The 25,264-nt window shown below is 48.7% G+C and overlaps 1 protein-coding gene across 3 annotated transcripts in view; it reads right to left on the bottom strand.

Annotated features, from left to right (window-relative positions):
- Ebf1 (early B-cell factor 1) overlaps window positions 1-25,264 on the bottom strand; it is a 389,320-nt gene that overhangs the window by 6,595 nt on the left and 357,461 nt on the right. For all 3 annotated transcript variants that reach the window (XM_013036405.1, XM_013036406.1, XM_013036407.1), the window contains exons 12-15: window positions 10,739-10,804; window positions 9,756-9,933; window positions 8,973-9,152; window positions 5,000-5,194 (exon numbers count right to left, since the gene is read on the bottom strand). In XM_013036405.1, coding sequence (XP_012891859.1) covers window positions 5,000-5,194; window positions 8,973-9,152; window positions 9,756-9,933; window positions 10,739-10,804 — 619 coding nt within the window. The remainder of the gene's footprint in view (window positions 1-4,999; window positions 5,195-8,972; window positions 9,153-9,755; window positions 9,934-10,738; window positions 10,805-25,264) is intronic.

Below are 25,264 nucleotides of genomic sequence, written 5' to 3'. Positions count from 1 at the left end.
GCCCGTCCAGGACAGGGTGAGGACCAGAGTCACATCAGAGGGGGTTCCAGTCCCATGTGACTCTGCCCCTAAGACTGCCAGTCCTGACTAAGGAAGTCCTCTGAGAGATGACAAGTATGGGCCCACATTCTGAGGGGACCAAAGCTGTAAGAAGAGAGAGGACATTCCTATGGGCCAGGGATGCGCAAAGTTGGTGGCGTGGTCTTTGGCCTATGAAAACCAGCATACCTGGGGAGCCTGGAATAGTAATTCTCAATGATTTTATCTGCGTAAGAGTGGAAGGAAGCCTTCTCTGCATCTTTCAGTTCAAAGGACTTCCACCTTTCCTCAGATTTGTTCTGTGCTGTTTAATTGGCCTTAACCCATTGGGGAGAACTCAGTGGGGGACTAAGTTCAGCAGAGGGAGTGGGGTACAATTGGTGCTTTATATCCATAGGTTCATCTGCAGAGTCAACCAAGCACAGATCAAAAATCTCACGCAGGGCACTATGTTAAGCACAACTAAAATGTTGATCTCATAGAAGCAGAGAGCACAATGGTAGTTACCAGAGCTGCGAAGGGTGTGGAGGGAAGAAGCAAAAGGATGGCTTACTGGGCACAGGGCTTTGGATGTCCTAACAAAGACATTGTAAACATCTGAGACAGCCACCCAGTTACTCCAATCAGAGTATGACACACTGTATATACATGCTTTGAAGTGTTAACTCACACTTCATTATCACTATGCAGAATTCTCATTAGTATTAGTTTTATTAAGGGTCATTTAAAAATTCAAAAATATTTTTTGAAACGAAATGCAGTTGGTTCTGTGCTGAACACATACAGACTTTCTGCTTGTCCATTATTTCCTAAACAATGCAGTAATGCAACTATTTACTTAACATTTGTACTTTTAGTAATGTAGAGGTTATTTAAAGTCATAGGGAGATGTGTGAAGGTTATGTGCACATGCTGTACCATTTTCCCGATAGGACTTGAGGATCCATGGGTTTTGGTTTCCACAGGGATCCTGAATTCATTCTCTGGAGCTGAGGGAGGGATGAGCACAGTCATTTTTGTTTTGCTGAATGGCTCAGTGTCGTTAGTAAATTTACGTACATTGTGGCTCCCCAAGATGGCAGTCCGGTAAGTACCATTTCTAAATTAGTTTCCACTGTTTGAACAGAACATCTAGTGAGGCTCTTAAAGTGATGATGCCTTTGTCCTTAAAACAAAACAAAATAAGCAACAAAAAATAATACCTCTGGCCAATCTCCAAGGGTCTGTTTCTACTGGGAGACAAAGCTAGTTAGAATCACAGTAGAGCCAGAGAATTTAGAAATGTTCCAAGAAGGATGGAGCTCATGACTGCAGAGTAAAGGCTTCATTCTTTGGACTTTGCTCTGCTTCTTGGTTCCTGGGCTCCAGGTTGCTGCACTGCCTACTAAGCACGCACGCCGTCCAGCCACACCTGCCTTCTTTTGTTCTTTGTGCTTACCATGTCCTGTTCTTCCATCTGCCTGGGCTGTGGTCCCACTTGCCCGTCATCTGGGTGCATCGCAGATGGAGCTTCTACCACGAAGCTGTCTGGTGTCTGCCTAATCCTTCCTTCCTCTCCACTTCACATCTGGGGGCTGAACCTTTCCCAGGCATGTCTGCCTTTGGAGTCCTTACTCTCTGAATACTGGGAAAGTGCTCAAGCTTGGGATTTTGTAGTCCACCTGAGACTTAACCCAAAGCCTTGAACACCGTAGCGCAATGGAGTAGAGTGAATGTGTGGGGTTTGCTATCTGTCAGCTGAGTAACTCTGGACGAGCTGCCTCAGCCCACATTCTCAGTTTGCACATCTGTCAAGCTGGGCAGTAGGGAGAAGCACATGGGGCGTCCAGTGCAGAGGCTCAGCTGGGAATAAGCCCTCCCACCCTGCTGGTGTGAGCTCCTCATGATACGAGCTCACGTGATGGCCTCATGACATAAATGGGACTACAGGGTCTATTTGCTAGGCTGCAGGCAAAGAGGTTGTTAAAGGAGTAGTCTTAAAAAAAGAAAACCAATGATGTACAATTAACAGAGTGGTTGGTAGTTGCAGGTAAATAGGCCTTTAAGATATTTAAAGAGTCTAAATGTGTCCCCTCTAATCTTGTTTACATGGTCAATTTGCTTAACCAAGTCTTCCAATGTCACTTGCCTGCCCTGCCTTAATGATCACAGTTATGAACTTCCCTGGTCCCAGTAAGTATGTGCCACTGTGGTACTGAAAAAAACGAGGAAGGGGAGGAACGAAACAGAGCGCCTCATCCTGATTCCATAACACACCTAGGTCCCGTTTAGTGGTAGAAGTGCCGTTTAGAATGTTAAAGACCAAGAGTTCTAGAAGCTCAGTCAAAATGTCTCATCTGGTGCTAAGACTAAGTTCCCCATGTCCTGCTGGAGACTGGATTTTTTTTCTTTTTGCAGAGGTGAGGGTGGGTAGTAGTAGAAATATAAGGACAGAAATACTTGTACTTATGCAGTACAGGGGGTACTGAGCAAACAAAATATCCCCTTATTCCCTGTGGGCCACACTCAATATCAGAACATCGGGTAGAGGAGAGCCCAGAAAGGATCTCCTCCGCTCATGTCTAATTGAAAGGGAAGGCAGCAAAGCCAGCAGTAAACTGTCCCCGAGCTAGACACCAAGGCCACTGAGCACTGCGCCTGCCTGCGGCAGCCGAGGAGCAGAGCCTCAGCTGCAGACCAGGGAGCTGGGAGCTGGGACACTCTCTACACTCTTGACGACTGTAAGTTACAGTTGGCTTGCACAAGCCTCCGGAGCCAAATGTACCATGTCACCTGCCTCCACCTTGAAGCTGGTCATCAGGGCCACCAGCTCTTCCTAAGCCCCATGCCATGAAGGCCTCAGGCCTCAGGATGACACTCTGCAGATCTGCTTTTCTTCCTGAACATAACCCCTTGGGTGTTCATCCCACCACCCCCATTTTACCTTCTTCCTGAGGTCAAATGGACATTTAATCAGGCTCAAGACTGGCAACCCAGGGTGGGTACCAGAAGGAGAGTGGGGTGGCGAGGGAGGGGATGGGGGGGTGAATATGGTCAGTGTATTTTGAGAACCTATGGAACTTTTCCAAGAAGCGGGGAGGTGGCGTGATGGAGTAGATGGGTTTGATGCGGGTATGTGGTCTTGCATAAATGACATCAGAAGAAAGCCCCTTTGTACAATTAATACATGCTTTAAAGTGAGAGAAAGGAATGGATATACCTGATCTCCCTGTATTATCATTCCTTACTCTGTGGATGCGTATGCCTTCTCTCCAGTGTGACGGCTGAGGTGTGAAGGGAAGGGGACAAGGCTTTACTTGCCCCTGCAAAGGAGCCCCTGGCGTGAATGGGTGGCTGTCTCTGTGGAGCAGGCCATGCCCTAACATGTCTGTGTTGACTCATGCAGAGATGCACAGCTGGACGGCTTTCCTTGTCCCTCTAAAAAGATGCACGGGCTAGTGGGCATCAGCACGAGGGCGTCCTGGGCTGGGTGCCACCTGGCTGGGCCCTGCTGGAGGCGGGCAGCATGGGGCTTAGGCTCTGAACTGACGTTTAGGTTCAGCTTTGGCTGAACATCTCTATATGCTGTGTGACCTTAAGCTAACTGATTCCTGACTTTCCTTTTATGCAGAGGGCAGCGTATAGACCTTATGCGACCCCACAGGTTTGGGGGAGAACTGATGCAGGCTTACAGCAGTGTGAAGCGTCCAGCTCCAAGGGGGCGTGTACAAATATAACTATGCGTGCACTTATCTATCAGAAGTAGGAGTCCTTTCAGGACTTCTAGGCCCTCCTAGCTGACCCATGCACGTCACATGCTGGCGTGAAGGTGAGACGCTGTGGAGAGCCATGCAGGGCGCGGGGGATGGGCACAGCCCTCGGTGGTTGGCATTCACCTCCACCCGTGGCTGGTCAATGGCAGGAATTCACTTCCCGAGGCTCTGGCTGCTCTGTGTGGACAGTGATGATGCTAATGGCTCCACACTTCACCAGGAGATTGTGAGGAATGAACAGAGCCCCTCCGCGCTCAGCACGGCACAGCACCTCACACGACACTGTTCGTGTCAGTAAGTGCTGGCCGATTAGCTTATTGGTCTTAGTTACCTGCCAGACACCTTAGAAACCCGTAGGTGTCCTTTTTTCCCTCTGTGAGTAACTCAGTGCTTGGGAGAGGGAAAGAGCTGGATTTTGGCACCAGCTTTTGCCACGCAGCAGCTATGGGGAGCCAAGCAGTTTCGCCACCTCATCTCCTGTAAGGCAGGGACTGGGAGTAGCACCACAAGGCTCTGCCGTGCGGCTGCAATGAGGTCATGCAGGCTGACGCCACTTCACAGATTAGCATGCAGCAAGAATGTGAGAAACGGTGGACTCGTGTTTGAAGGGTGGGGTTCCTTTTCTTTGAAGAATGTAAAGGCCATCGCAAAGCTTGATGACTCTAGTTATTTTCCATATTTTCATACGAGCCAGATTCCAGTGGTGTTCTAGGGCTTTTGGTTTTGTGTAGTAAGTCTTTGGTCTCTGGTGTGCCATGCCTTAACCTCAGGGCCGCGATGGGGCTGCGGGATGCCCTCTCATCATCATCCCCACACACATTCACTCTGACTCAGGCAACATGAAGGGGAAGCTGAATGACATACTTCAAGAGAAGGCCAGTCCTGGGAGAGACCCTGTAATGGAGTCCACAAAAGGCTGGCCTGATAATGGTGACATCAGGGAATGAGAGAGGAGAAACCTTAATCCTAAGCAAATCCTGGGCCTGAGCAGAATTGCTAGAGTTGGAAAGAGGACTTCTTGGCAACTTGAGCATGGTAGGCAAACACAGGGCTGATGGTTAGAACCAAGGGGAGGGAGAAACACAAGGGAAAGGGAGAAGAAGGGAGAATGGCGTGGGAGGACCCAAGGCCGGGCCCTCAGCCACGGTGACATACTGAGTCATACGGGCAGTCATACTGAGTCTCACGGCTGTGGGCCTGGGGCTTACCTTGCAGGCTGTTCCCATTGGTGCTGGTGCAGGTGGGAGGCGGGGAGGTCTGGGGTCTGACAACGGGCGCAAAAGCGCTCTTCTGTTTCACGGCAGAGACCATGTTGGCTGGTGAGAAGGAGAAGATGCCCGAGGAGCTGCTGCAGTTGGAAGGGAGGCTTGTGGAGGAGGCCATGGTGGGGCTGGATGGTACAACTGAGAGCAAAGGGAGAGGAGGTGAGGAGGCCGGTCCAGCCCTTCCCGGGCGAGGCCGAGGCCCGGGCCAGGCAGGCCCCTGTCGCCACCCTCGAGATTTAGTCTTAGCACGTGCCGCCATTCTCGGTTGGCAATCTGCACGGTTGCCGCGGTCTGCGGTGTACCCAGTAGCGTGCTAGGGACGGGAATCATTTGATCTGTGATTATCCTGAAGAAGTTCCTTTGTGAGCACAATACATCTCTCTCAGTGTCTCCCATCTCAGCATCCTTCCTCCCTCTCTCCGCCCCCACCCCTCTCCTCAGCTGACCGCAGGAGGGACTAGAATCACAGACAGCAATTTGTATCCTAAGAAATCTTCCCTTCTATTCAGCAACACCCAAACCAAACACACCAAGCCTGTGATGAATAGCACAGAGCACACAGCTGCCATCCTCCTGAGTTTTCCAGGCAAGGACACAATTGTACAGTATGCTCTTTTCAGGACGGAGCAGTACAGAGTGCGGTCAGCTCTGGGAAGGCAAGAAAGGAAACCAGAGAAGGCTTCACAGAACATTCTAGATTGGGCCTAAACTGTGGTTCTAAGCAGTGAGTCTGGGGGGGCGGGGGAAAGGAGGCCTGCTTCAGAGGGTACAGGCGCTGGAGGTGGATTGGGAGGTGTGAGGAGGAAGGTGAGTTCAAGGCAAGGTCAGGATCCCAAGGAGAGGCCCTGCTGGGGGCGCCATGGTGTGTCCCAAATTCACCACCCCCTCCCCCATGTCTGTCATCAAAGCAGAAGACTAGGAGCCCTGCAGGTGCTCAGAGTCGGGTAGTGAGGTGGATGCAGAGTGCAGTGGTGGGAGAAGGAGAAGGAGCTGCCTGGGGATGTGGAGGAGCTGGGCAGTGTGGCCGTGGTCCCGTCTGCCAGGCTTTTGCCTCTTGGTTACTTCAGGAGACAGATTTTGTACGCACCATGCCAAGCCTAATGTTTTCATACACTCACTTTCTATTTCCTCCATTTCCTGAAGAAAATTATGAATCCTGTCCAATGGTTTCCAAGGACTTAATTCAAATCCAGGGTACTTCCTTCTACTTTATTACATCTCATATTATTTAATAAACATTCTATATGCTTTCTCATACACCAGAGTCTTCACCTATTTTTCGCCTTGTCATTAGCAAAGCCACCTGGAGTCAGAGGTTTCTTCATACCTGAGCCAACTGACCCTCAGAAAGTAGCTGAGCAAATTACCCCAAGTCCAATGTTCTTTCCACTCATCAATCACCCTGTGAGGGATGCAAAAGCCCCCTGCATGCGAACCCACCCAGTCCCAGAGTTGCTGGGTGGCCTAATCCTTGGCCTCCTGGCTTTGGAAAACTGGCAGCATGGGACTAAATCAGTCATCAGGAGCCCTTGCCCCCCGGGGGGTGGTGGTGAAGAGATCACCCTGATAATCAGCCCAAAAGGCACCCAGTCCAAACGCAGGGAACGCTTCATGGAGCAGAACACAGAGCTGCCACCTCCGAATTTCCCCAAAACATTTTCTAAACTGTACTTTTTCTTTTAATGAGGCCAGCATTTTTATACATCTCTTAGGATTTGTAAATGCGAAAATACGCTCAATAATAACACACATTTAAATTGCAAAACCTCCTGCACTGGAGGTTTGATTTTTAAATATTCCTAGACTTGAAATTCTGCTGCTTCACTGAGGAAAGCAATTAATCTCGTTGGCAAATGCGATCATTATGTGTATTTAGAGTTGGGGCGTTTGGGGGGTGGTTAACAGAGAGAGGGGTAAAATATACTCCAGCAGCTCCATTTATTATAACATTATTAGTTATCAGCCCCATACCAGAAAGTGTGTCCACCAGTAAAATGTCTTGTTTTATTTTTTTAATTCTGTTGGAATTTTTCAACATGAGTGGTTTATGAATAATTAAATATTACAGAAGCAAAAATTCAAATCAGCTGGGCTTTGTGTTTATTGTTTTATTTGCATTTATGCAGATAAAACCGTCCCATCTGAGGGCCTGTTTGAGAATTTAATACTATATTTGTGAGCACTGAGGAAATCAATTAATGGAAATTAAATGTTCAGGTCTCACAGTCTGACAAATGCAATCTCAGGCCCAAGTCGCTGGGTATCTGAATGGGCTTGGGAAGGTGAAAAATCCAAGCCCCTAAATTGGATTGCAACCATACAGCAATTAGTTTATTGATTTAATTAAGAATGCCACCTTTTAATTTTCAGGTCATGATTGAAACATTTTCTGATTGAATAGATGAATATTAAAATGATAGATCTATGAGAAACAATCTTTCGATAAATCAAAATTGAATAGGAAACTGACCTTAGACACTGATTCTCTTGAGCACAGATACATAATGTATGCATACCGTTTGGGGCAATTTTAAATGCTCAGCTAACTCACTGCTGAGTGCAAACCAGAAAGGTAGAAATGTAGAATTTAGTTCACCCTACACAGAAAATTCATCCAGCAAGGTTTCTGAATAACTATGGCCAACAGTGACCTTTCCCCCTTCAAAGGATTACCTCATCCTACATTTCTAGCCTGGAAGACAACATTATCTTTTACAGTTTTTAGCTAAGGCACTTTTTAAAAACTCATGCATACTCTTTCATGTAACATCTTTGGTCCCTCTACAAACACCTCTGAGTTTGGACACATTTGACATAGAGAAGAGACCGCATAGCATCCCATCTGACTGGGTTATCTGTGAAAGTCCTCAGAGGAAACCTAAGTGACCCCACGTGGGGGCCCGGGCCACCCTTTTGATGTACGTATTTATATATAAAAATGCCATTTTATTGAGGCTCTTTCAATATGTTCTAAACATTGAACCCAATCAAATCCTTTAAGCTGAACTTCCTTAAGACAGGGACAAGATACAAAAAGAGTATTTATTTGGGTCTTTGTGTGTTTTATATTGCTAGAAAAAGCAGTGTGTATTTTGATAATGTTGAAGGTTTGTTTTTTTTAAAGAATAAACAATAGTCATAGAGGAATTTCTAAAGGAGGATTTTAAAGTTTTCGACTGTGGCTTCTATTATAGTATGCCGCGGTCACTTCCTTTCCTTCCTCGATAAAGTTATGGCTTAGATTTCTTTTTTTATTTTTGTCGGTCGTGGGGCTTGAACTCTGGGCCTGGGCGCTGTCCCTCAGCACTCTACTACTTGAGCCAGAGCACCACTTCTGGTTTTCTGGTGGTTTATTGGAGATAAGAGTCTAGTGGACTTTCCTGCCTGGGTTGGCTTTGGACCAAGATCCTCAGATCTCAGCCTCCTGAGTAGCTAGGATTACAGGTGTGAGCCACCAGTGCCTGGCTAGGACTCAGATTTGTGAGCATGCATCTCCTGTGCAAGGCCTCAGGACAAGTCCTTGTGAGCAAGGCCTGCTGCTTGCCTCCCGGCTCTGGGTGGGTGAGTACTGGTCCCTTCTCCTTCGTCCAGATGAGGAACACAGGACTGGCAGAGGAAGTGAACTGGCCCAGGCCTCAGGGACTGGTCCACGCTGGCAGCCCACACCCCTGCATTGCCGTCTGCCCCCAAGCATAGGTTCTTGTGACTATTCTTGATGCCAGCCAGGTTCTGACCGTTGGGGAGGCGTGGGGGGCTCGCAGCAGTATAGACTGCTGCTGGGGGGGATGCTGTGCGGCAGCGGTCGGGGGCAGGACCTCGCAGGCCGGGCTCCTCAGACAGCACGGTTGGTCCGCGGGGCCCGCAGCCTGCGCTGGGCTCCTCGGGAAAGCGGGACAGGACACACACATCTACTTACTGGCATAGGGTGAGTTGGCAGCTGAGCCGTTGAGGAAGGTTGGGGAGCCCCCCAGATTGGACATGGCAGCAGAGCCGTATCCGTTCATGCTTGTGGTGACAGAGTTATAGTTGGTCTGCTGAGGGGTGGTACTCGGCACGTACCCGTGTGGCGACACGCTGCTTGAGTTACGGGTGAAACCTGAGGGGTGGGGGCAAAACCCAGGGTGAGGGTGGCGTTGGGATGGCCGACGGGAGGCCGGGAGACCGGAAGTCTCCGGTCCTTGGCCCCTCGCGTCAACCCAGAGGGAGGGGCCTGTGATTCATGAGTACAGGTTGGTGGGACTAGCTCTATGATTAAAATAGGGAGCGAGCAAAAGACACATTTCTGAGGGGGTCATAAATACTTAGCAGGGCTGTGAGAGGCAGCAATGCAGCGACTATAAATTACCATTTGGGAGCAGAAATAAATCCCAATCTAAGAGATGTACCCTGGAGTTAACAGGTCCCTATTCCCTGGGCAAGAATGATGGGTCTTGGGCCCTCAGAACTTTAATTCCAACCCTCTTTGTGCTCTGTCATTCATGGTTTATAGTGGACAGTCAAACAGAGAGATGGCTGAATACATGCACCCTTCCATGAGGACGTCCAGACCTCAAGACTAGAAACAAAATCCTACGCCAACGTGTGATAACACACAAGCTAGAGATCGCCCCTTTGGCAGAATAGCCACCGAGGTCAATCAATGGGTGGAGGAGGAAGCGTGAGATTGGGCAGGGAGGGGGAGGGGAAGCAGGTTCCTGACCCTGATTAGTGGCTTGGGAGGCCTCTGACACGTTCACGGCCAGCTGTCCACTGAAGGAGTTCACACCCATCATCCCTGCGTGGACCGAGGTGTTGGCGAGGGCTGGGAGTTGGTTGTGATTCCGAGGAACGCTGTACAGGGCCTCTGCGATGTCGGCCGCCCTCTTCAGAATGATTTCCTAAAAAGATACCAAATGAGTAGCCCTTCAGGTGTCCCCACCCCTATTCAAATAGAGCTGACTGTGGCCCAGGCACCCTGCTGAGATCGCTCAGTGGCTCGCTGTGTCCTACGAACACACCTGTGAGGCTAGCATCATCCTTTGCTATGGTGATATCAGGCTATGCTGAGGAAACTGAGGCTCAGGAAGGCAAAGACCTCACTTAAGGAGAAAGCTGAGATGCATTCATGCCATTCTAGTGGGCATATGAGCCACCATAGTGAGTGCCGCCTCTGCCAGCAGGAACTCTGAGGTGCACGTGTGGGAGGAAGCATCTTGCACAAGGGCAGGAGGCTGCATCCACAGATCTGCTGGGATTAAGGACAGACTGTCAAGGTGCCAACCTGGGCTCCGAGTCTCAGCGGGACCTTGTCCCTTGCACACAGACTCAGAGGACATGTAAAGACTGAAGGATTTCTCAGATTCCATTTCCTAAGCAATCTGAGTCCTATACCCAGAGTTCCTCCATGAAATAGAGGTGTTCATTCTGGCCTTATCGTATATTTTGGAAGAAGTCATTAACACAACTCTCTTCTTCATTTATGAAGAACATTCCTGTAGAGATGAGTTTTAAGTGGAGTACTTTTTCCAGGAAGGGAAAATGAGTCAATAGGAAAGGGAATAAAAGATTCACCAAGAGGGAAAGAAGGGCTAGCCCTGCAGTGTGCCGCATCTGCCTTCCTCGTGCAGGGCTTCGGGAGTTCTTAGGCTTCCTCACACCGCGCTCTTAGGCGGAGGAAGTGCAGGCTAGAGGCGGCTGGCTCACCTGGTTGTTGTGTGGCATCCCGTACAGCGCTTCCACCAGATCGGCAGCCCTTTTGAGGATCACTTCCTGTCAAGAGAAAAGCAGATACAGTCCTCTGAGTGTCATTATCTTGTCCGCGTGGCCACCATCCCTTGCCAAGACAGAGCTGTAAATGTCATAGCTTGGGGGACCCCCCAGAATGTGCTAAATCACCAATTTATCCTTGTTCACATATACACTTAATCAAGGCAAAAGGTGAACATTGTTGGTGCTGAAAGATAAAATACATCACTCAATAGTATGCCACAGGCACGATAAAGCACTCATATGTTTATTGCTGAATACGATTCTGAGGTCATTTACTAGATTGCCACAATCGATGTCATTTGGTGCATGGTATGAATCTCTAAGATGTGTTTATTTTGCCCTTAATTGCTTATTCTGGGAACCATGACCTTACGAGACAGGTCATTTTGGAGGGATTTCCAATCAATCTTTAGCTACTAGAGGCATGTAACTTCTTTTCTCTCTCTCTGGCACAGCCATGATATAAGGGGGCAATGCAATAAACTCTCACGAGTGGCCTGTCCCAGAAGCCTGCACACACCCCTGTTCACGACCAGGGACACCTGCCTCTCATAGCAGTTCTCTGCCACGTCTGCTCTGTTTACCTTTTCCCTCCATTCCCACCTGCTGGTGGAAGGAAAGACATCTCTTCCTCTTCTCATGTAGGCGGGCTTCCTCACTCAGTTAGCTTGCATAGTTCTAATAACTAATCACCAATGGTGGTGATTCTTTTCATACTAGAAAAATAAATCATTGTTCCTTCCTCTGGCTCTCCACCAGAGCGGCACAGGGAGCCAAGCGAGGCTTGACGCAGGGACAGGGGAGCGTTAGCAGACAGTGAACGCGTGGGAGCCCAGCGATCTAGAGGATTTGTTTACTATTTCTCATAGCTAGTAAAGTTTCAACAGAAGCTTAACTTCCAACATGTTCCACAGTGGAGTTCTGCATGGAGCAGCAGAGCCCCGCTGTTTAAACTTCAGTTTTCATATACGGCAGATGCTGATCAGAAAATAGGGATATAATTGCGTTCATTTTGCTGTCACCATAGTCTCTTCAAAAATCCACGAACAACTGTGGAAATGACAAGCTTTTAGATCTGTATTAGCATTTTTCAATTTTAAATTCTCTACGATATAAGATAAAACAGTTGTCATACTGCAGTAACGACTGGTGACATATATAATGTCCTAAACTCAAAAACGAGAAAGAGAGGTTCTCCATTCCCAATATGCATTTATGCTTGCTTTCAGTTGCTAGATCTTGTTTATAAAGCCATTCCAATATTTGCTTAGGTAGCACTATATGATCAATGGGGTTGGAACCCATAGATCTGAAATCATTTCTTTACTTTTTAATGAAAGCTACAAGATAATTTACCACTGTAGTTTGCAGTGTTGTCCAACCACCTCAGCGAATAATTTACCACAGTGTGAGCACACTAAACCCTGTCCTCAAGCCAATTCACCTCATGGCTTTATCTGGCTGACAGGAAGGATAAAGAACAAACAGGGGCGAGTCCATTTATTTATTAAGATTTGATGTTTCTAGGATGTCTTCATGGATGTCTTCAAATGAATATTTATGCCATTGTTTGGGCTTGGGTGAGGAAGTATTCTTCTTTCTTTTCATCTTCGAGATAAAAAAAATGTACTCTTAACCAAGAGCATGGTCAGGGGTTGTTAGGACACTTGATTTCTGAACTGTTTTCTTGCAGTGCATTCATTGGGGATTTAAAGCAGTCTGCTTTTGACTCATTTGATAGAATCAGGAAGGAGGGAAGGCCAAGAGGGAAGGGCAAAGAACATTCTTGGTGGAGGAGGGTTGTAAACCTAACCAGTTCCATCTTTGGTATGTACATTGTCATTTGATAGATCTTTGATGATTTGCTGTTTTAGAACCAGAAGCTCATCACCACTTGCTTCTAATTTCCTGAAGTCAGATCCTCCTAGGGTCCCCATCCTCCCGGGGTGCCCCGTGCTGTCTTCTTGACCCACGGCTGGTGGGCCGTGGCTTTTGCCTCTGCACAGATAGGTTAGATGTGAGCACAGGGTCACTCCAGACCAAGCATCTTCAATTTGAGGGGAGTGAACCTACATTTCTTGCCCCAGAAGCTAATGATATGGTCACCCCTTTAAAAATGCCCTTCACTGCTGTAGCAACTTGGAGATGTAAAGGAGACCTCCATTTGGTTCAGTGCTGCCAATGCTGGTTCAGCTGCTATTCATTATTTGTGCAAATGGGAAGGAGAAAGGACATTTCTGGGTCCTCTATGAGTTAGTGCAACAGACCTGCAAGGTGCTTGGATTTCGGTGACCAGAAAATTGCTCTCACCTCCATGTCATTACGTTCCCAGTGAACTAGCCCCCAAGCGTGTTTGTGTTGGGGATCTAATATATTGCCTTTCAATCAGAGCTGAGAGCCACTGAACACACAGACAGAACATGACGAGCAGGTCAGGAAAGCAATAAAGATTTTACAGAGCTGTCCAAGGTGCTAAATTTACTCAATAATGGGTTTGGCACCATAGTGTTAACCTCTCATTTACTACCAGTTTGAGGGACTAAATTGAAGTAGCTGACTTCATTTACCTTGAAATGTATATTTTATGACATTATGTAAGTAGATTGAAAGGGCACTGCAGTTTTAACAATTTAAAGGCTAGAGCACGTTTAAGATGAAACTTGAATATTTATTGTATATTGCACTTAAAGTATATAGAATGTTAAAATGTATTGATTAAATTTGTAAAAGGCATTATAAAAATGACAGGTAGTATAAAAGATGTATGCCTTTTAAAATCAAATTGATAGTGTATGCTATCTCTCCTGTGGTCACAAGTGTAATTTTTTTGCAGTTTTATATGGTAATTTGAAAAATCTGTAATTTCACATTAGGAAATGATTGAGCCAAGGATGTTCAAAAAAAAGAAAGAAATTTCCCATAAGGAGAAAAGCTAGATATTTCACAGAATCTTTTATCTCTAAAATTGTTCCTAAAGTCCCCCTTTTTAGTGGCATTAAGAGGAAGTATATTATAAGGATCCTCCAGTTCTAATTTTCAATTTTAACATTTCTGAAAAGAAAGAGCACTTGGCTAGTACTAATTTCAATTTTTCAAGGAATGCATTTGTCAGGAGAGATTTTACTTCTCTTCATAATGTTTAAAAACGTCTCCCGGCTTGCAGTTTCAAACATGAGGACAGAGATTAGAGTCTTCCAAGATAATTAATCCTATCCTTAGATTTAAAAAAACAAAATCCCGTTTGGGAATTATAAAGACAAATACCACTATTTTAAATATTGGAAATCCACAGAGCCTCCATAAAGAGGCAATGTTTGTTCTTCAGTCTACATTCTGAGTCAGACTATTTTTCTTTTGGGGCCTTAGACATTTTTCTCTTAAAGAAACAGAAAATGTTGACTCTTAACAACACATCCCGAGGTGGTCTCTTTCCTTTCACCCGCAAACCTTCGGCTAAACTTCACTGCTTTGTGGTGCTAAGGGTTGATGCTTATGTGAGGTGGTTGGAGGGTGGGGAGAGGGGCTGTAAAGAAAAAGAAATTGTAGCTTCTGCAGAAATATTGGGGAGACTTGAGGAGTTAAGACCCAAGAACAGTCCAAGGGTGATTGTTACATATTTTACTTGTGATTTGGAATCTTCATAATAAAAATATGATTGGAATATATTGTATGCATATAGGGATAGATCAAAATGGACTCCTACATTATACGATGAATTTGTATAAAAATGTGGGGGAAATACTGCATGGGTTAGAGGAGGCGCCTCAGCTTGACCATGAGGCAGACACCTCATGTGTTAGTGAGTAGTTTTTGATGTTTTCTAGGCATGCTCTCCTCTCCCCTCCCCCAGCTCGCAGGCCTCTCCAGTGTTACACAGAATATCTTCCCCCGTGTCTGTCTGCTTTACTCAGCCTTCTGTCTCCACTCATTGGGAGGACAGCTCCTGGCTTTTGTCAACCAAGGCCTCGTAGTCTAGGACAGACTTTTGGCTCCTTCCTTCTGCCTCTCCTTCTTCGGAACGGCGTTCTCACTTGCAGGGCCTTCACTCCTTCAAAGCTCGGTGACCGCAGTACAGTAATGCACAGGTGAAGTGTGGTGGTGCAGGAACGAAAGGAAGAACTGCCACAGGTTCGGTGTGGAACCTGAGCCCATTCGGTCTTCCCGGCAAGTCTCTTAGCTGAGACAGACTGCTCCAATTGCCACCTGGCAAATGGGGACTTTCTCTGAGTGTCCACTGCTGATGAGTGCTTGAGCAGAGACTCAGTCCCAGACTAGTTAAATGTCGGAATCCGAACCGTAAACAAGTATCCTATTCTATCAGAAATAATTCCATTTATATGCCAGCTCCTAATCACTGTCATTCTGTTGAAAAATAGTACTGGCCATCTCTACCGCCCAGCCTGGCACTTGGCAACGCCACAGATCATTTTCCTCTCATCTAACGTAGGTCAGACTAGTTAAGACTGTAGGCCTCATTGAGGACATGATAGGTTTAACTCTCTTTCTCTAAGCCCCTGGCATAACGCTTAGCTAACCCAGGACAGATTCCTGCTGGACGGTTTGTTCTGAGCTGGCATTGCTGATTTTTAAAAAAGTGCACAGCTAATTTATATAATGAAAGGACAGTCATATATTTGGTTAATCAAAGCAGAACCCTTGAATTTGGTGTTCCCTTTGGCTCTAGACTTTTAAAATCCAATATATAAATTCCCAAAGGTCAACTTTTGATCATTGAGAGGTTTTTTTTTTCCTTAATGTCACTTTTTTAAAAAATGCATTTGCTCTCTCACTTCTGCTGGTTTTTTGTGATTAATATAATGCATTGTGTGCAGTACAGACATTATCTCAACATATAGGCTGCTAGCAACATGAGGGTTGGTCTTGATGTTCATCGTTTTTCATTAACTGTAGAAACGCTTAGGAATGTATACGTGCACAGAAGCTGCCTTGGGAGCTCGGCCCGTCATATCACATACGCAGACAGAACATGCTCCTCCTTCCTCCTATTAGTGGGAGTCTTCTTGTTAGCACATGACCTCAAATGGATAGCTAATAAGCTAGTAGTCACCAGTCTGAGAGGCAGATTGACTGACGGGTTGCTTTTGGACCCATTTTTCAACTTCATTCAGATCCCATGAGTAGAGAAAACAACTGAACTTCCTTCTTTCATGGGGCATTGGGCCAACTCTCAACGTTGTCAGAGACCCACTCACCAATACTGCACTAATTTTCAACTTTTGGCATTAGATCTTGGGACCCCGGGAAGAACTCAGGAAAAAACAAGGCCTGAGGATGCCTCAGTGGTTGGAGTGGACAGTCTTTGCTTGGCCTTAGATATACCGAGAGAGACAGAATATTTTGAGGGAAATAGAAGGAAACAGAAGAGAAACTACACACATCAATTACAAAGTTGAGTTGGGAGATTACTGACAAAAACTCCAGAGTTTACTGTAGGGCCCCGACTTCCTCCATGTCACTGGACTTTTAAGTCCTGGCTATTTCCCCACGTGCTTCCGAAAGTTTAAGTGATGTTCCTAGTGCTGAAAAATGGACTTGAAGTTTCTAGAAGCTCTTTTCCTACAGAGCCGGAAGTACAATGCCACAAATACTAGTTGTACTGAGTCGTGTGCCTGTGAAGAGTAGTTTTATATCCCTGTTCCCTTTGTGTTTATTCAGCCACATGGAAAATTCCACAGTGGTAGCCTCTGTATCCTGAGAAATCAGGATAATGAGGGCGGGCAGGGAGGGAGAGAATCAAACCAAAACAACACTTGGGCATTGTTTAGTTCCAGATCCTCTGAGACATTCCTCACATTCTTCATTTCTCTTGCAGTATGAACTTCTCGAAATAGAGGTTCCCCAGAAGCCTCTCACGCCCCTTTCTAACCATGTGTTACGCAGGAGCCCCATGGTGTGTACTTAGCGTAGCTATGATTACACTCATTGCTCTTGAAAGGGGTGTTCTCTCTTGAAAGGGGTGTTCTCTCTGGCTAAGGACCACTGTGGAGTAAATTAAGAGAAGTGTCGAGGAGGTGTAGGTTGCAAGTGGATATATCCAGAGAGGCATAAAATGCCAAATGTGTAACAATTACATTTTACAACCCTATGATCTAAAGACTTCATAGTATTTTATTATAGAACAAGAGGCAGCTGAATCCATCTCTACCCTATGGAACATGCCAGTGAATGCTGGTTGTCCAGTTTTTCAAGAAAAATAAAATGCAAACCATGTCAACATCAGTAGCAATTTCCAGAATGAAGGTGTTACGTATTCTGAGAGAATGTACTGTGATTTCTACAAGAAAAGACACCAGTACAGTGGAATCCAAAGAAACCACAGGAGGGGCTTCATTCTAAAGCTGGTGTTATGCTCAGGTTAGACAACAGCCTTCTTCTCATAGTATTACCCTGTGTAGCTAGTGGATCCCAGAAAGCTTTGTCTTTGTTGCAAACATGGTGTAAGAGACTTCTGAATCATATGAAATTAAAGTAGGTTGTAAGCTAACACAGCTGAATCCACGTAAGACACACTCACTTACATGATTGACTTTTACAGTGCAAAGAAAAAAGGGCTGTTTTCAAGCAGCCGTTATTGCCTCCATGGGAAAAAAAATCAATGAAAGTGAAATGAACAGGAGATTTTGTCTGAGTTGCAGTTAATACCACTGAAGAGCTATAGATATTAAAAGGTCAACAAATAAATTAGCCGGAGTGTTATGAAATGAATGATTTGGCTTATAATTTTATTGAGTGAAAATTGTTCGCTGCCTATTAGACCAGGTAATTTTTATCTGGTGCCTCAATTACTGTTCCATAAGCAATAATATAGTTGTAAGAGCTGCCGTTTCGATCGCGTGACCTCTGGGAAGGCGGCTCGGACAGCTAACTTCGGGATGATGGATAACCGAGCTTGGGCTCCATGAGGTGCTGAGCCTCCCTTCCTGCAAGGGGGGGGGATTGGGGGGGAGGCCTCATAAAAGAAACATTACAACTTGATTCATTTTACCAAAATGTTCCACTTTTCAGATGTCAGCAGTTAAGTGTGAATTGTGGAGCCTGCGAAGAGTTACGACAATGGTTTCCTCTTTTTTTTTTTTTTTGGTCCCCTGGCCGCCTCTTCTAAATGGTGTCATGGTAATTGGTGAATGGGAGCCTGCAGCGCTTCCTGCCACCAATGCAGTGAGGAACGGGGTCTGCACCCTTGTGGGTGTGACCTGTGCCCAGGTACAGAGCGGAGCCTGGCCGCTTCCAGCTGGTTCTTCTTATTCCAATTCATTGTACTGGTTTAAGACCAGCGCTCTCCGCTAGGTCCTGCCGAGTGGCCTTGGAAATCGACTTTCTGATCAGGATAAAAGACTGCTGAAAAAGAAAGCTAGGGACAGAGGAGCCTTTTTCAGGGGTAGGTTGTAAAGTCACACATGAAACAAAAACTGCCTTGAGTCAAGATCACCCTGGAAAATCTTTTAAGTCACCAAAGCCTGAGCTTTTTAGAAACACACACACACACACACACACACACACACACACACAGCCAAAAGTTAACTACTTCTGTTTCTCTTTGTCTTTTAGCTGTGGCTTCCTTTCCTCTAGGGCAAGACTGGAATAAATATGTAGCTTTATCCAGTTTTATCCAGAAAGACCAGTGAGCAAAAGCAAAGAAAGGCATTGAGCAGTGTGTGTGAGCACGTGTGTGGGTGTGTGTGCACGTGCCACAAGCCACCAGCATGGGGACAGCTGCACGTGTGTGTTGTATTGTTGTCTTAAATGCGGTCGAGTGAGATGAATCCAGTAGGACTCGACTGTCCCTAAGCCTGCCAGAATCAGTTTGTTTCTGTGGCCTAAGTTGTTGAGCATCGTGCGTGGGTTATGAGATGAATCCTGTGGATGAGGGGCAGCGGGGTGATGGTCCTCAGGCCTGGAGGACTCTTGGGCCGCACTTACTACTGCAGAGCGCGTGTGAGGTGTTCTGCAGGGCTGGAGGTGCACGCCAGGCCTTGGAGCTCGGAGCGCTCACGGCCTCTGCTTCTGGGTTGCGGTGAATTCACGGTGGCCGGGAATTGGAATCGAGTTTTCCTCGTGCCTTCTGCCACTTCATCCACCAGTGAGTCATTCCCCTCAGTGTCCCGCGCGGCGGGGGGGGGCAGGGGGTCACACTGGTTCTCTCTGGAGAGCCCAGTGCTTCAGAAGCACTTGAAAGAGTTCCAGAGCTGAGCGCTTGGCTCTCCTCACTGGCCTCGGACCACAGCGGCGCTGCAGTAGGGAGCAAGCATCCTCTCCAGCTTTGTCTGCGAGTGTTTTGTAATTTCTGCTGCCACTTTTGCTAGCTCAGCCATTTGCGAGCTGCCCCCGCCGTCCATGCTGCCGCGTGCTTCCCCCCCTCCCGCAGCCCCACGCTCACACCAAGTGCCTCTCCTCAGAACTCCTTCTCCTGCGCTCCACAAGCTGAGGGACACAGGCTCTGGCGCTAGGGCCCAGCGGAACTGGCTCCAAGCCATGCTCTGCCACCGACAGCTCACCCAGCTCAGGTTCCCCTTCTGTAGAACAGGGTCACTGCAGAGCCAGCCATCACAGCAGTGTCCCGACCGAGCAGTCCCATTTGTGTCAGTTTTGGGCCTCGAGCCTTCTGTGTGAGATGAAGCTCTATGCATACATTACTAGGGGAGCTTCTGACCAGAGCAGTGAGGGACACTGCGATCAGCAGGCTCCATTTACGATGCGTGAGCTTGGGCAGACCACTTGTCTTCCCTGAGTCTCCCCAACGCCGAGTGAACGATGCTGTCGTTATAAGCAGAATCGCTTCTAACAAAGTGACTCGAAGATAACAAGTCTAAAAGTTTTGTGAGGCTCTTATGGCTTTATAATGAAGCTACAACCTCGTACGTGTGGCATTGTGTGTGTGTACACTGATACACACACAGAACTCTATACACAACTTCAAGCGAGTGGAGATAAAAGGCACATAACCAAGAGACTACTGGGTTCCTTGGCTGAGTACATCATCAAAATGGGGAACTAGAACTTGCCTGTAAGTTTTCTGGCAGATGTAGACGAGGGAGGGGAAGTGGACCGCATTCCATACTTTGTGTTTGTCACAAGAGAATGTCGAAAAGGATGTTTCCTGGAATCGAATTCAAGTGTGTTTTCCTCCCCCTAACAGTTGAATACACCATGGGACGTGTATTGATTTCCATGTTATTGTCTGGGGAAGGACACTTTCATTTCTGGATATACTACTAACTCATACAGTAATTACTTAGTTTACTAATACAAGTCATACCATTTCCTTTCCTCGCACCAAAAGACTAAGTAAATGGATGTAAAAGATGAAGGGGAAAGAGCAAGAGGGAAGTGTGCATGGAGGCTGAGGGTGGAGGCTTGCCCTCACCCTGTTGGGAAACCTTTAGTCGCCCCTTTTTTTCTGCGAGGCTGCAATGTGGTTGGGCAAAGATTTCTGATTTGTATTTTCACTGATGCAGCGGCAGGTTTTGAATTACTGATAGTCTTTGCATAAAGACTAAAACAATAAAAGCATAATTAGAATACATGGTATACAGCCAACTCTGCCTTTATTTTGCCCTAGCTCTGTATTTATGATAAATCGCTCAACACGAATGTTCTTTAGGGAGGGCGATTTGGGGTTTCATCTCCACTGAGCAAGAACAGTCCCTGGGACTTGGTGTCTGAATTTCAATTCTGCAAGGGTACAGTTGAACTGAATAATATTTGGCACAATGCAGTGTACAACCGAGCCACTAAATGGCTGATTTACTAAATTATTATTAGATGAGCCCTGGCTGTTCCAAATGAAAGTGCAGTCACTGTCTTCCTCCATGGTGTGTTCAAATTGTTCTGTGTTTAAATATTCAGCATGAGGCTAATGTGAGCTGATGAACTGAGACTATAAACATTCACTTCCAATACAGCAAGAGCGACAGAGAGGCAACAGATCATGCGGCCCGCCGAGGTGGAGATGATTTATAGTTAAAGATGGTGCTGCCGCCTCCCATTACTTCAAGGTACTCTTAATTAGCCTGGTGTTTGGAATCCCCCGTCCCCCACGCGGGCCGAGCAGCCTCCCGGAGCCTGGGAGGTTTGGCTGAGGAAGGAGCGGCTGCCCCAGCCATGCTGCCTCTGTGGCCTCTGTGGCGGCGGCGGCGGCGGGCTCCCTCCGCAGCACCGGCAGAAGACGGTGGCTCAGGGCTGGCGTAGGGCTGCCGGTGGTGTTTCTCACAGCCACCCAAAGGCTGCCTGCCTTCCCTCCATCCATCCTTCCTCCCTCCCGCCCAGACAATTCACAGGTAACTCCCTGGCCCTCCCTTCTTTACTGACACCTGCTAGAATGACTGGCCACCCCTTGGGCTCCTTTGGGCAGGGAGAAGCCCTCTGGTCGCGCCCCTTTGAGGGCAGTTATGGGCAAGCACTTAAAGTACTGTGATCACTTACAGGAGATTAGAATTTTTTATTGGTGCCGTGTTGCCATAACAACACGAAGGCAGCAGATGACTTAAGCTAGGCTTGCAAAGCAAAAGGCTGCTCATCTGGCAGCTAAAATGAGTACAGTTCATTTCACAAGTTTCCCATATGGACTCTTAGTGTATGGTAATGAGGGTACCATATGGCGAGAGAAAATGCACTGCGAACCATCAGCTTCCACTGGCTGAGGGAAGACCAGGGTGAGAATCTGCTGGTGTTCTCTGGGTTCAAGGTTTGGCTGAGGTTTTGTTTGGGGTGGTTATTTTCCAGAGGGGTTTTGGAGTTTCTTAATCTGTTCCTTAATATGTCAACTTTGCAAAATGACAAACGTCTTGCAAATTTTGCAATATCATTCATCACAAACTGTCAGCAGTGTTTGCAAATCTGACTTGCAAGATCTTTTTAAATGTGTTGTTCTTAAAAGGCAACAGTACCAAGTTTTTAGACAAACTGCAGGAAAATTTAAGCACTTCTGACAAGCAGAAACATTAACAGTAATCATTTTAAAAACACTCACATCTTTTGCCTGCATGTTTAGCTGTAAATAATACTAGGATGTATAAAAGCTTTAAAGTAAAAAAAGGAATAAATACTTTTTATTACATTTCATAAAGGAAAAAAAAATGTTCGGAGCCATGTCTGCGTACTGTGCATTGAGGCTGACATATATATAGAAAGGGCTGGGGTCGCCCCGTCTGCGTGCTGTGCATAGCGAGGGCTGGGGTCGCCCCATCTGCGTGCTGTGTATAGCGAGGGCTGGGGTGGCCCCGTCTGCGTGCTGTGCATAGCGAGGGCTGGGGTCACCCTGTCTGCGTGCTGTGCATAGAGAGGGCTGGGGTCGCCCCGTCTGTGTACTGTGCATAGCGAGGGCTGGGGCCGCCCCGTCTGCGTGCTGTGCATAGCGAGGGCTGGGGCCGCCCCGTCTGCGTACTGTGCATAGAGAGGGCTGGGGTCACCCTGTCTGTGTACTGTGCATAGCGAGGGCTGGGGCCGCCCCGTCTGCGTGCTGTGCATAGCGAGGGCTGGAGTCGCCCCGTCTGCGTGCTATGCTGTGCATTGAGGCTGACGTATAGCGAGGGCTGGGGTCGCCCCGTCTGCGTGCTGTGCATAGCGAGGGCTGGGGTCGCCCCGTCTGCGTGCTGTGCATAGCGAGGGCTGGGGCCGCCCCGTCTGCGTACTGTGCATAGCGAGGGCTGGGGCCGCCCCGTCTGCGTACTGTGCATAGCAAGGGCTGGGGCCGTCCCGTCTGCGTGCTGTGCATAGCGAGGGCTGGGGCCGCCCCGTCTGCGTGCTGTGCATAGCGAGGGCTGGGGTCGCCCCGTCTGCGTGCTGTGCATAGCGAGGGCTGGGGTCGCCCCGTCTGCGTGCTGTGCATAGCGAGGGCTGGGGTCGCCCCGTCTGCGTGCTGTGTATAGAGAGGGCTGGGGTCGCCCCGTCTGCGTGCTGTGTATAGAGAGGGCTGGGGCCGCCCCGTCTGCGTGCTGTGCATAGAGAGGGCTGGGGCTGCCCCGTCTGCGTGCTGTGTATAGCGAGGGCTGGGGTCGCCCCGTCTGCGTACTGTGCATAGCGAGGGCTGGGGTCGCCCCGTCTGCGTGCTGTGTATAGAGAGGGCTGGGGTCGCCCCGTCTGCGTGCTGTGTATAGAGAGGGCTGGGGTCGCCCCGTCTGCGTGCTGTGTATAGTGAGGGCTGGGGTCGCCCCGTCTGCGTGCTGTGCATAGAGAGGGCTGGGGCCGCCCCGTCTGCGTGCTGTGTATAGCGAGGGCTGGGGCCGCCCCGTCTGCGTGCTGTGCATAGCGAGGGCTGGGGTCGCCCCGTCTGCGTGCTGTGCATAGCGAGGGCTGGGGTCGCCCCGTCTGCGTGCTGTGCATAGAGAGGGCTGGGGTCGCCCCGTCTGCGTGCTGTGCATAGAGAGGGCTGGGGCCGCCACGTCTGCGTACTGTGCGTAGAAAGGGCTGGGGTCGCCCCGTCTGCGCCCCGTCTGCGTACTGTGTGTAGAGAGGGCTGGGGCCGCCCCGTCTGCGTGCTGTGCATAGAGAGGGCTGGGGCTGCCCCGTCTGCGTGCTGTGTATAGCGAGGGCTGGGGTCGCCCCGTCTGCGTACTGTGCATAGCGAGGGCTGGGGTCGCCCCGTCTGCGTGCTGTGTATAGCGAGGGCTGGGGTGGCCCCGTCTGCGTGCTGTGCATAGAGAGGGCTGGGGTCACCCTGTCTGCGTGCTGTGCATAGAGAGGGCTGGGGTCGCCCCGTCTGTGTACTGTGCATAGCGAGGGCTGGGGCCGCCCCGTCTGCGTGCTGTGCATAGCGAGGGCTGGGGCCGCCCCGTCTGCGTACTGTGCATAGAGAGGGCTGGGGTCACCCTGTCTGTGTACTGTGCATAGCGAGGGCTGGGGCCGCCCCGTCTGCGTGCTGTGCATAGCGAGGGCTGGAGTCGCCCCGTCTGCGTGCTATGCTGTGCATTGAGGCTGACTGTATAGTGAGGGCTGGGGTCGCCCCGTCTGCGTGCTGTGCATAGAGAGGGCTGGGGCCGCCCCGTCTGCGTGCTGTGTATAGCGAGGGCTGGGGCCGCCCCGTCTGCGTGCTGTGCATAGCGAGGGCTGGGGTCGCCCCGTCTGTGTGCTGTGCATAGCGAGGGCTGGGGTCGCCCCGTCTGCGTGCTATGCTGTGCATTGAGGCTGACGTATAGCGAGGGCTGGGGTCGCCCCGTCTGCGTGCTGTGCATAGAGAGGGCTGGGGCCGCCACGTCTGCGTACTGTGTGTAGAGAGGGCTGGGGTCGCCCCGTCTGCGTGCTGTGCATAGAGAGGGCTGGGGCCGCCCCGTCTGCGTGCTGTGTATAGCGAGGGCTGGGGTCACCCCGTCTGCGTACTGTGCATAGCGAGGGCTGGGGTCGCCCCGTCTGCGTGCTGTGTATAGAGAGGGCTGGGGTCGCTTCTCCTGCCACCTGCCCAGCTTGGAAACCTGGGAAGGACAGCTTGCAGAGGCTCAACAGCCAATTTTACAGTGTACATGCTTCATAAAAGACGAATATAAATGCATTCGTTAGACACGGTGAGCTAAATTAGAAGGTCAGGCAGGGCTGGGAGGGCTGAAAAATCACACCACCAATGAGTGTAATTACTCTTTTTTAAGTCTATTAAGTAGTGTTGTTCTATCAAGGCTCAGGGGTATAGGACATGGAGAACAAGATAAAGTAATGTGTATTTATTACTCCCACTGGATCAATTTGCCAGATATTTTCAGCTCCATAAAACAAAATACACAAATGTAGCCTTTGTTACTTTTTCACTAACTGCTTTCTCTTCTCAAGAACAAGGACTCGCTCTGGGAGCCAATCCACACACTTGCCTGTGGAGGTCCCAGGCCAGCCCTGTCCGCTGAGGAATGAGAGGAAGGATCCAGGAGGTAGCTGGTGAGGAAGAGGAGAGAGAAGCCAACCTCATCCGAGCAGAAGGGCTGAGTGGCCAAGTCTGAAGGACAAGCAGAAACTCAATGTCGTCGGCACAGTGGTTCTTCTGAGCCCGAGAACCTGAGTTTGAACTTTATTTTTCCTGCTTGCTTGCCATGACTTTATAACAAGTCTGCAGAGTTCCGGAGGCTCGGCTTCCACCTCTGTGGAGTGGAGGACACGCACCATCCCGGTACCCGTGAGTCTACACCTCTGCACTCTCTCTCCTAACTGCAGGGTGACTGCTTCACACAGGAGAAACTTGAGGCTTAGGATTTTCACGCACTCCCCCATGTCGAGTGGCCAAGAGCCCCACGCTCCCCTGGCTTCTTTCCTGTGCAGAAAACCTGATCCTGCAGAGCTAGACTCCCAACAGGCATGAAGTAAACACATGTCAGTTTCCCTGGATTCCCAGCTCACACATGGAATGCTGGCTGGGCTCAGCGTCTGCTCACACGGTCTATGCGTAGCTCCTGGAGCACCCGAGAGGGTGATGAGCCAGCCGAAAGGGAATGGAGATCCCTCTGGCCTTCAAACCCAAGAGAG

The sequence above is a fragment of the Dipodomys ordii genome, unplaced genomic scaffold (genome assembly GCF_000151885.1).
Source record: "Dipodomys ordii isolate 6190 unplaced genomic scaffold, Dord_2.0 Scaffold284, whole genome shotgun sequence".
In the NCBI taxonomy this organism is placed as follows: domain Eukaryota; kingdom Metazoa; phylum Chordata; class Mammalia; order Rodentia; family Heteromyidae; genus Dipodomys; species Dipodomys ordii.
This window is presented reverse-complemented; position numbering and strand designations above follow the sequence as displayed.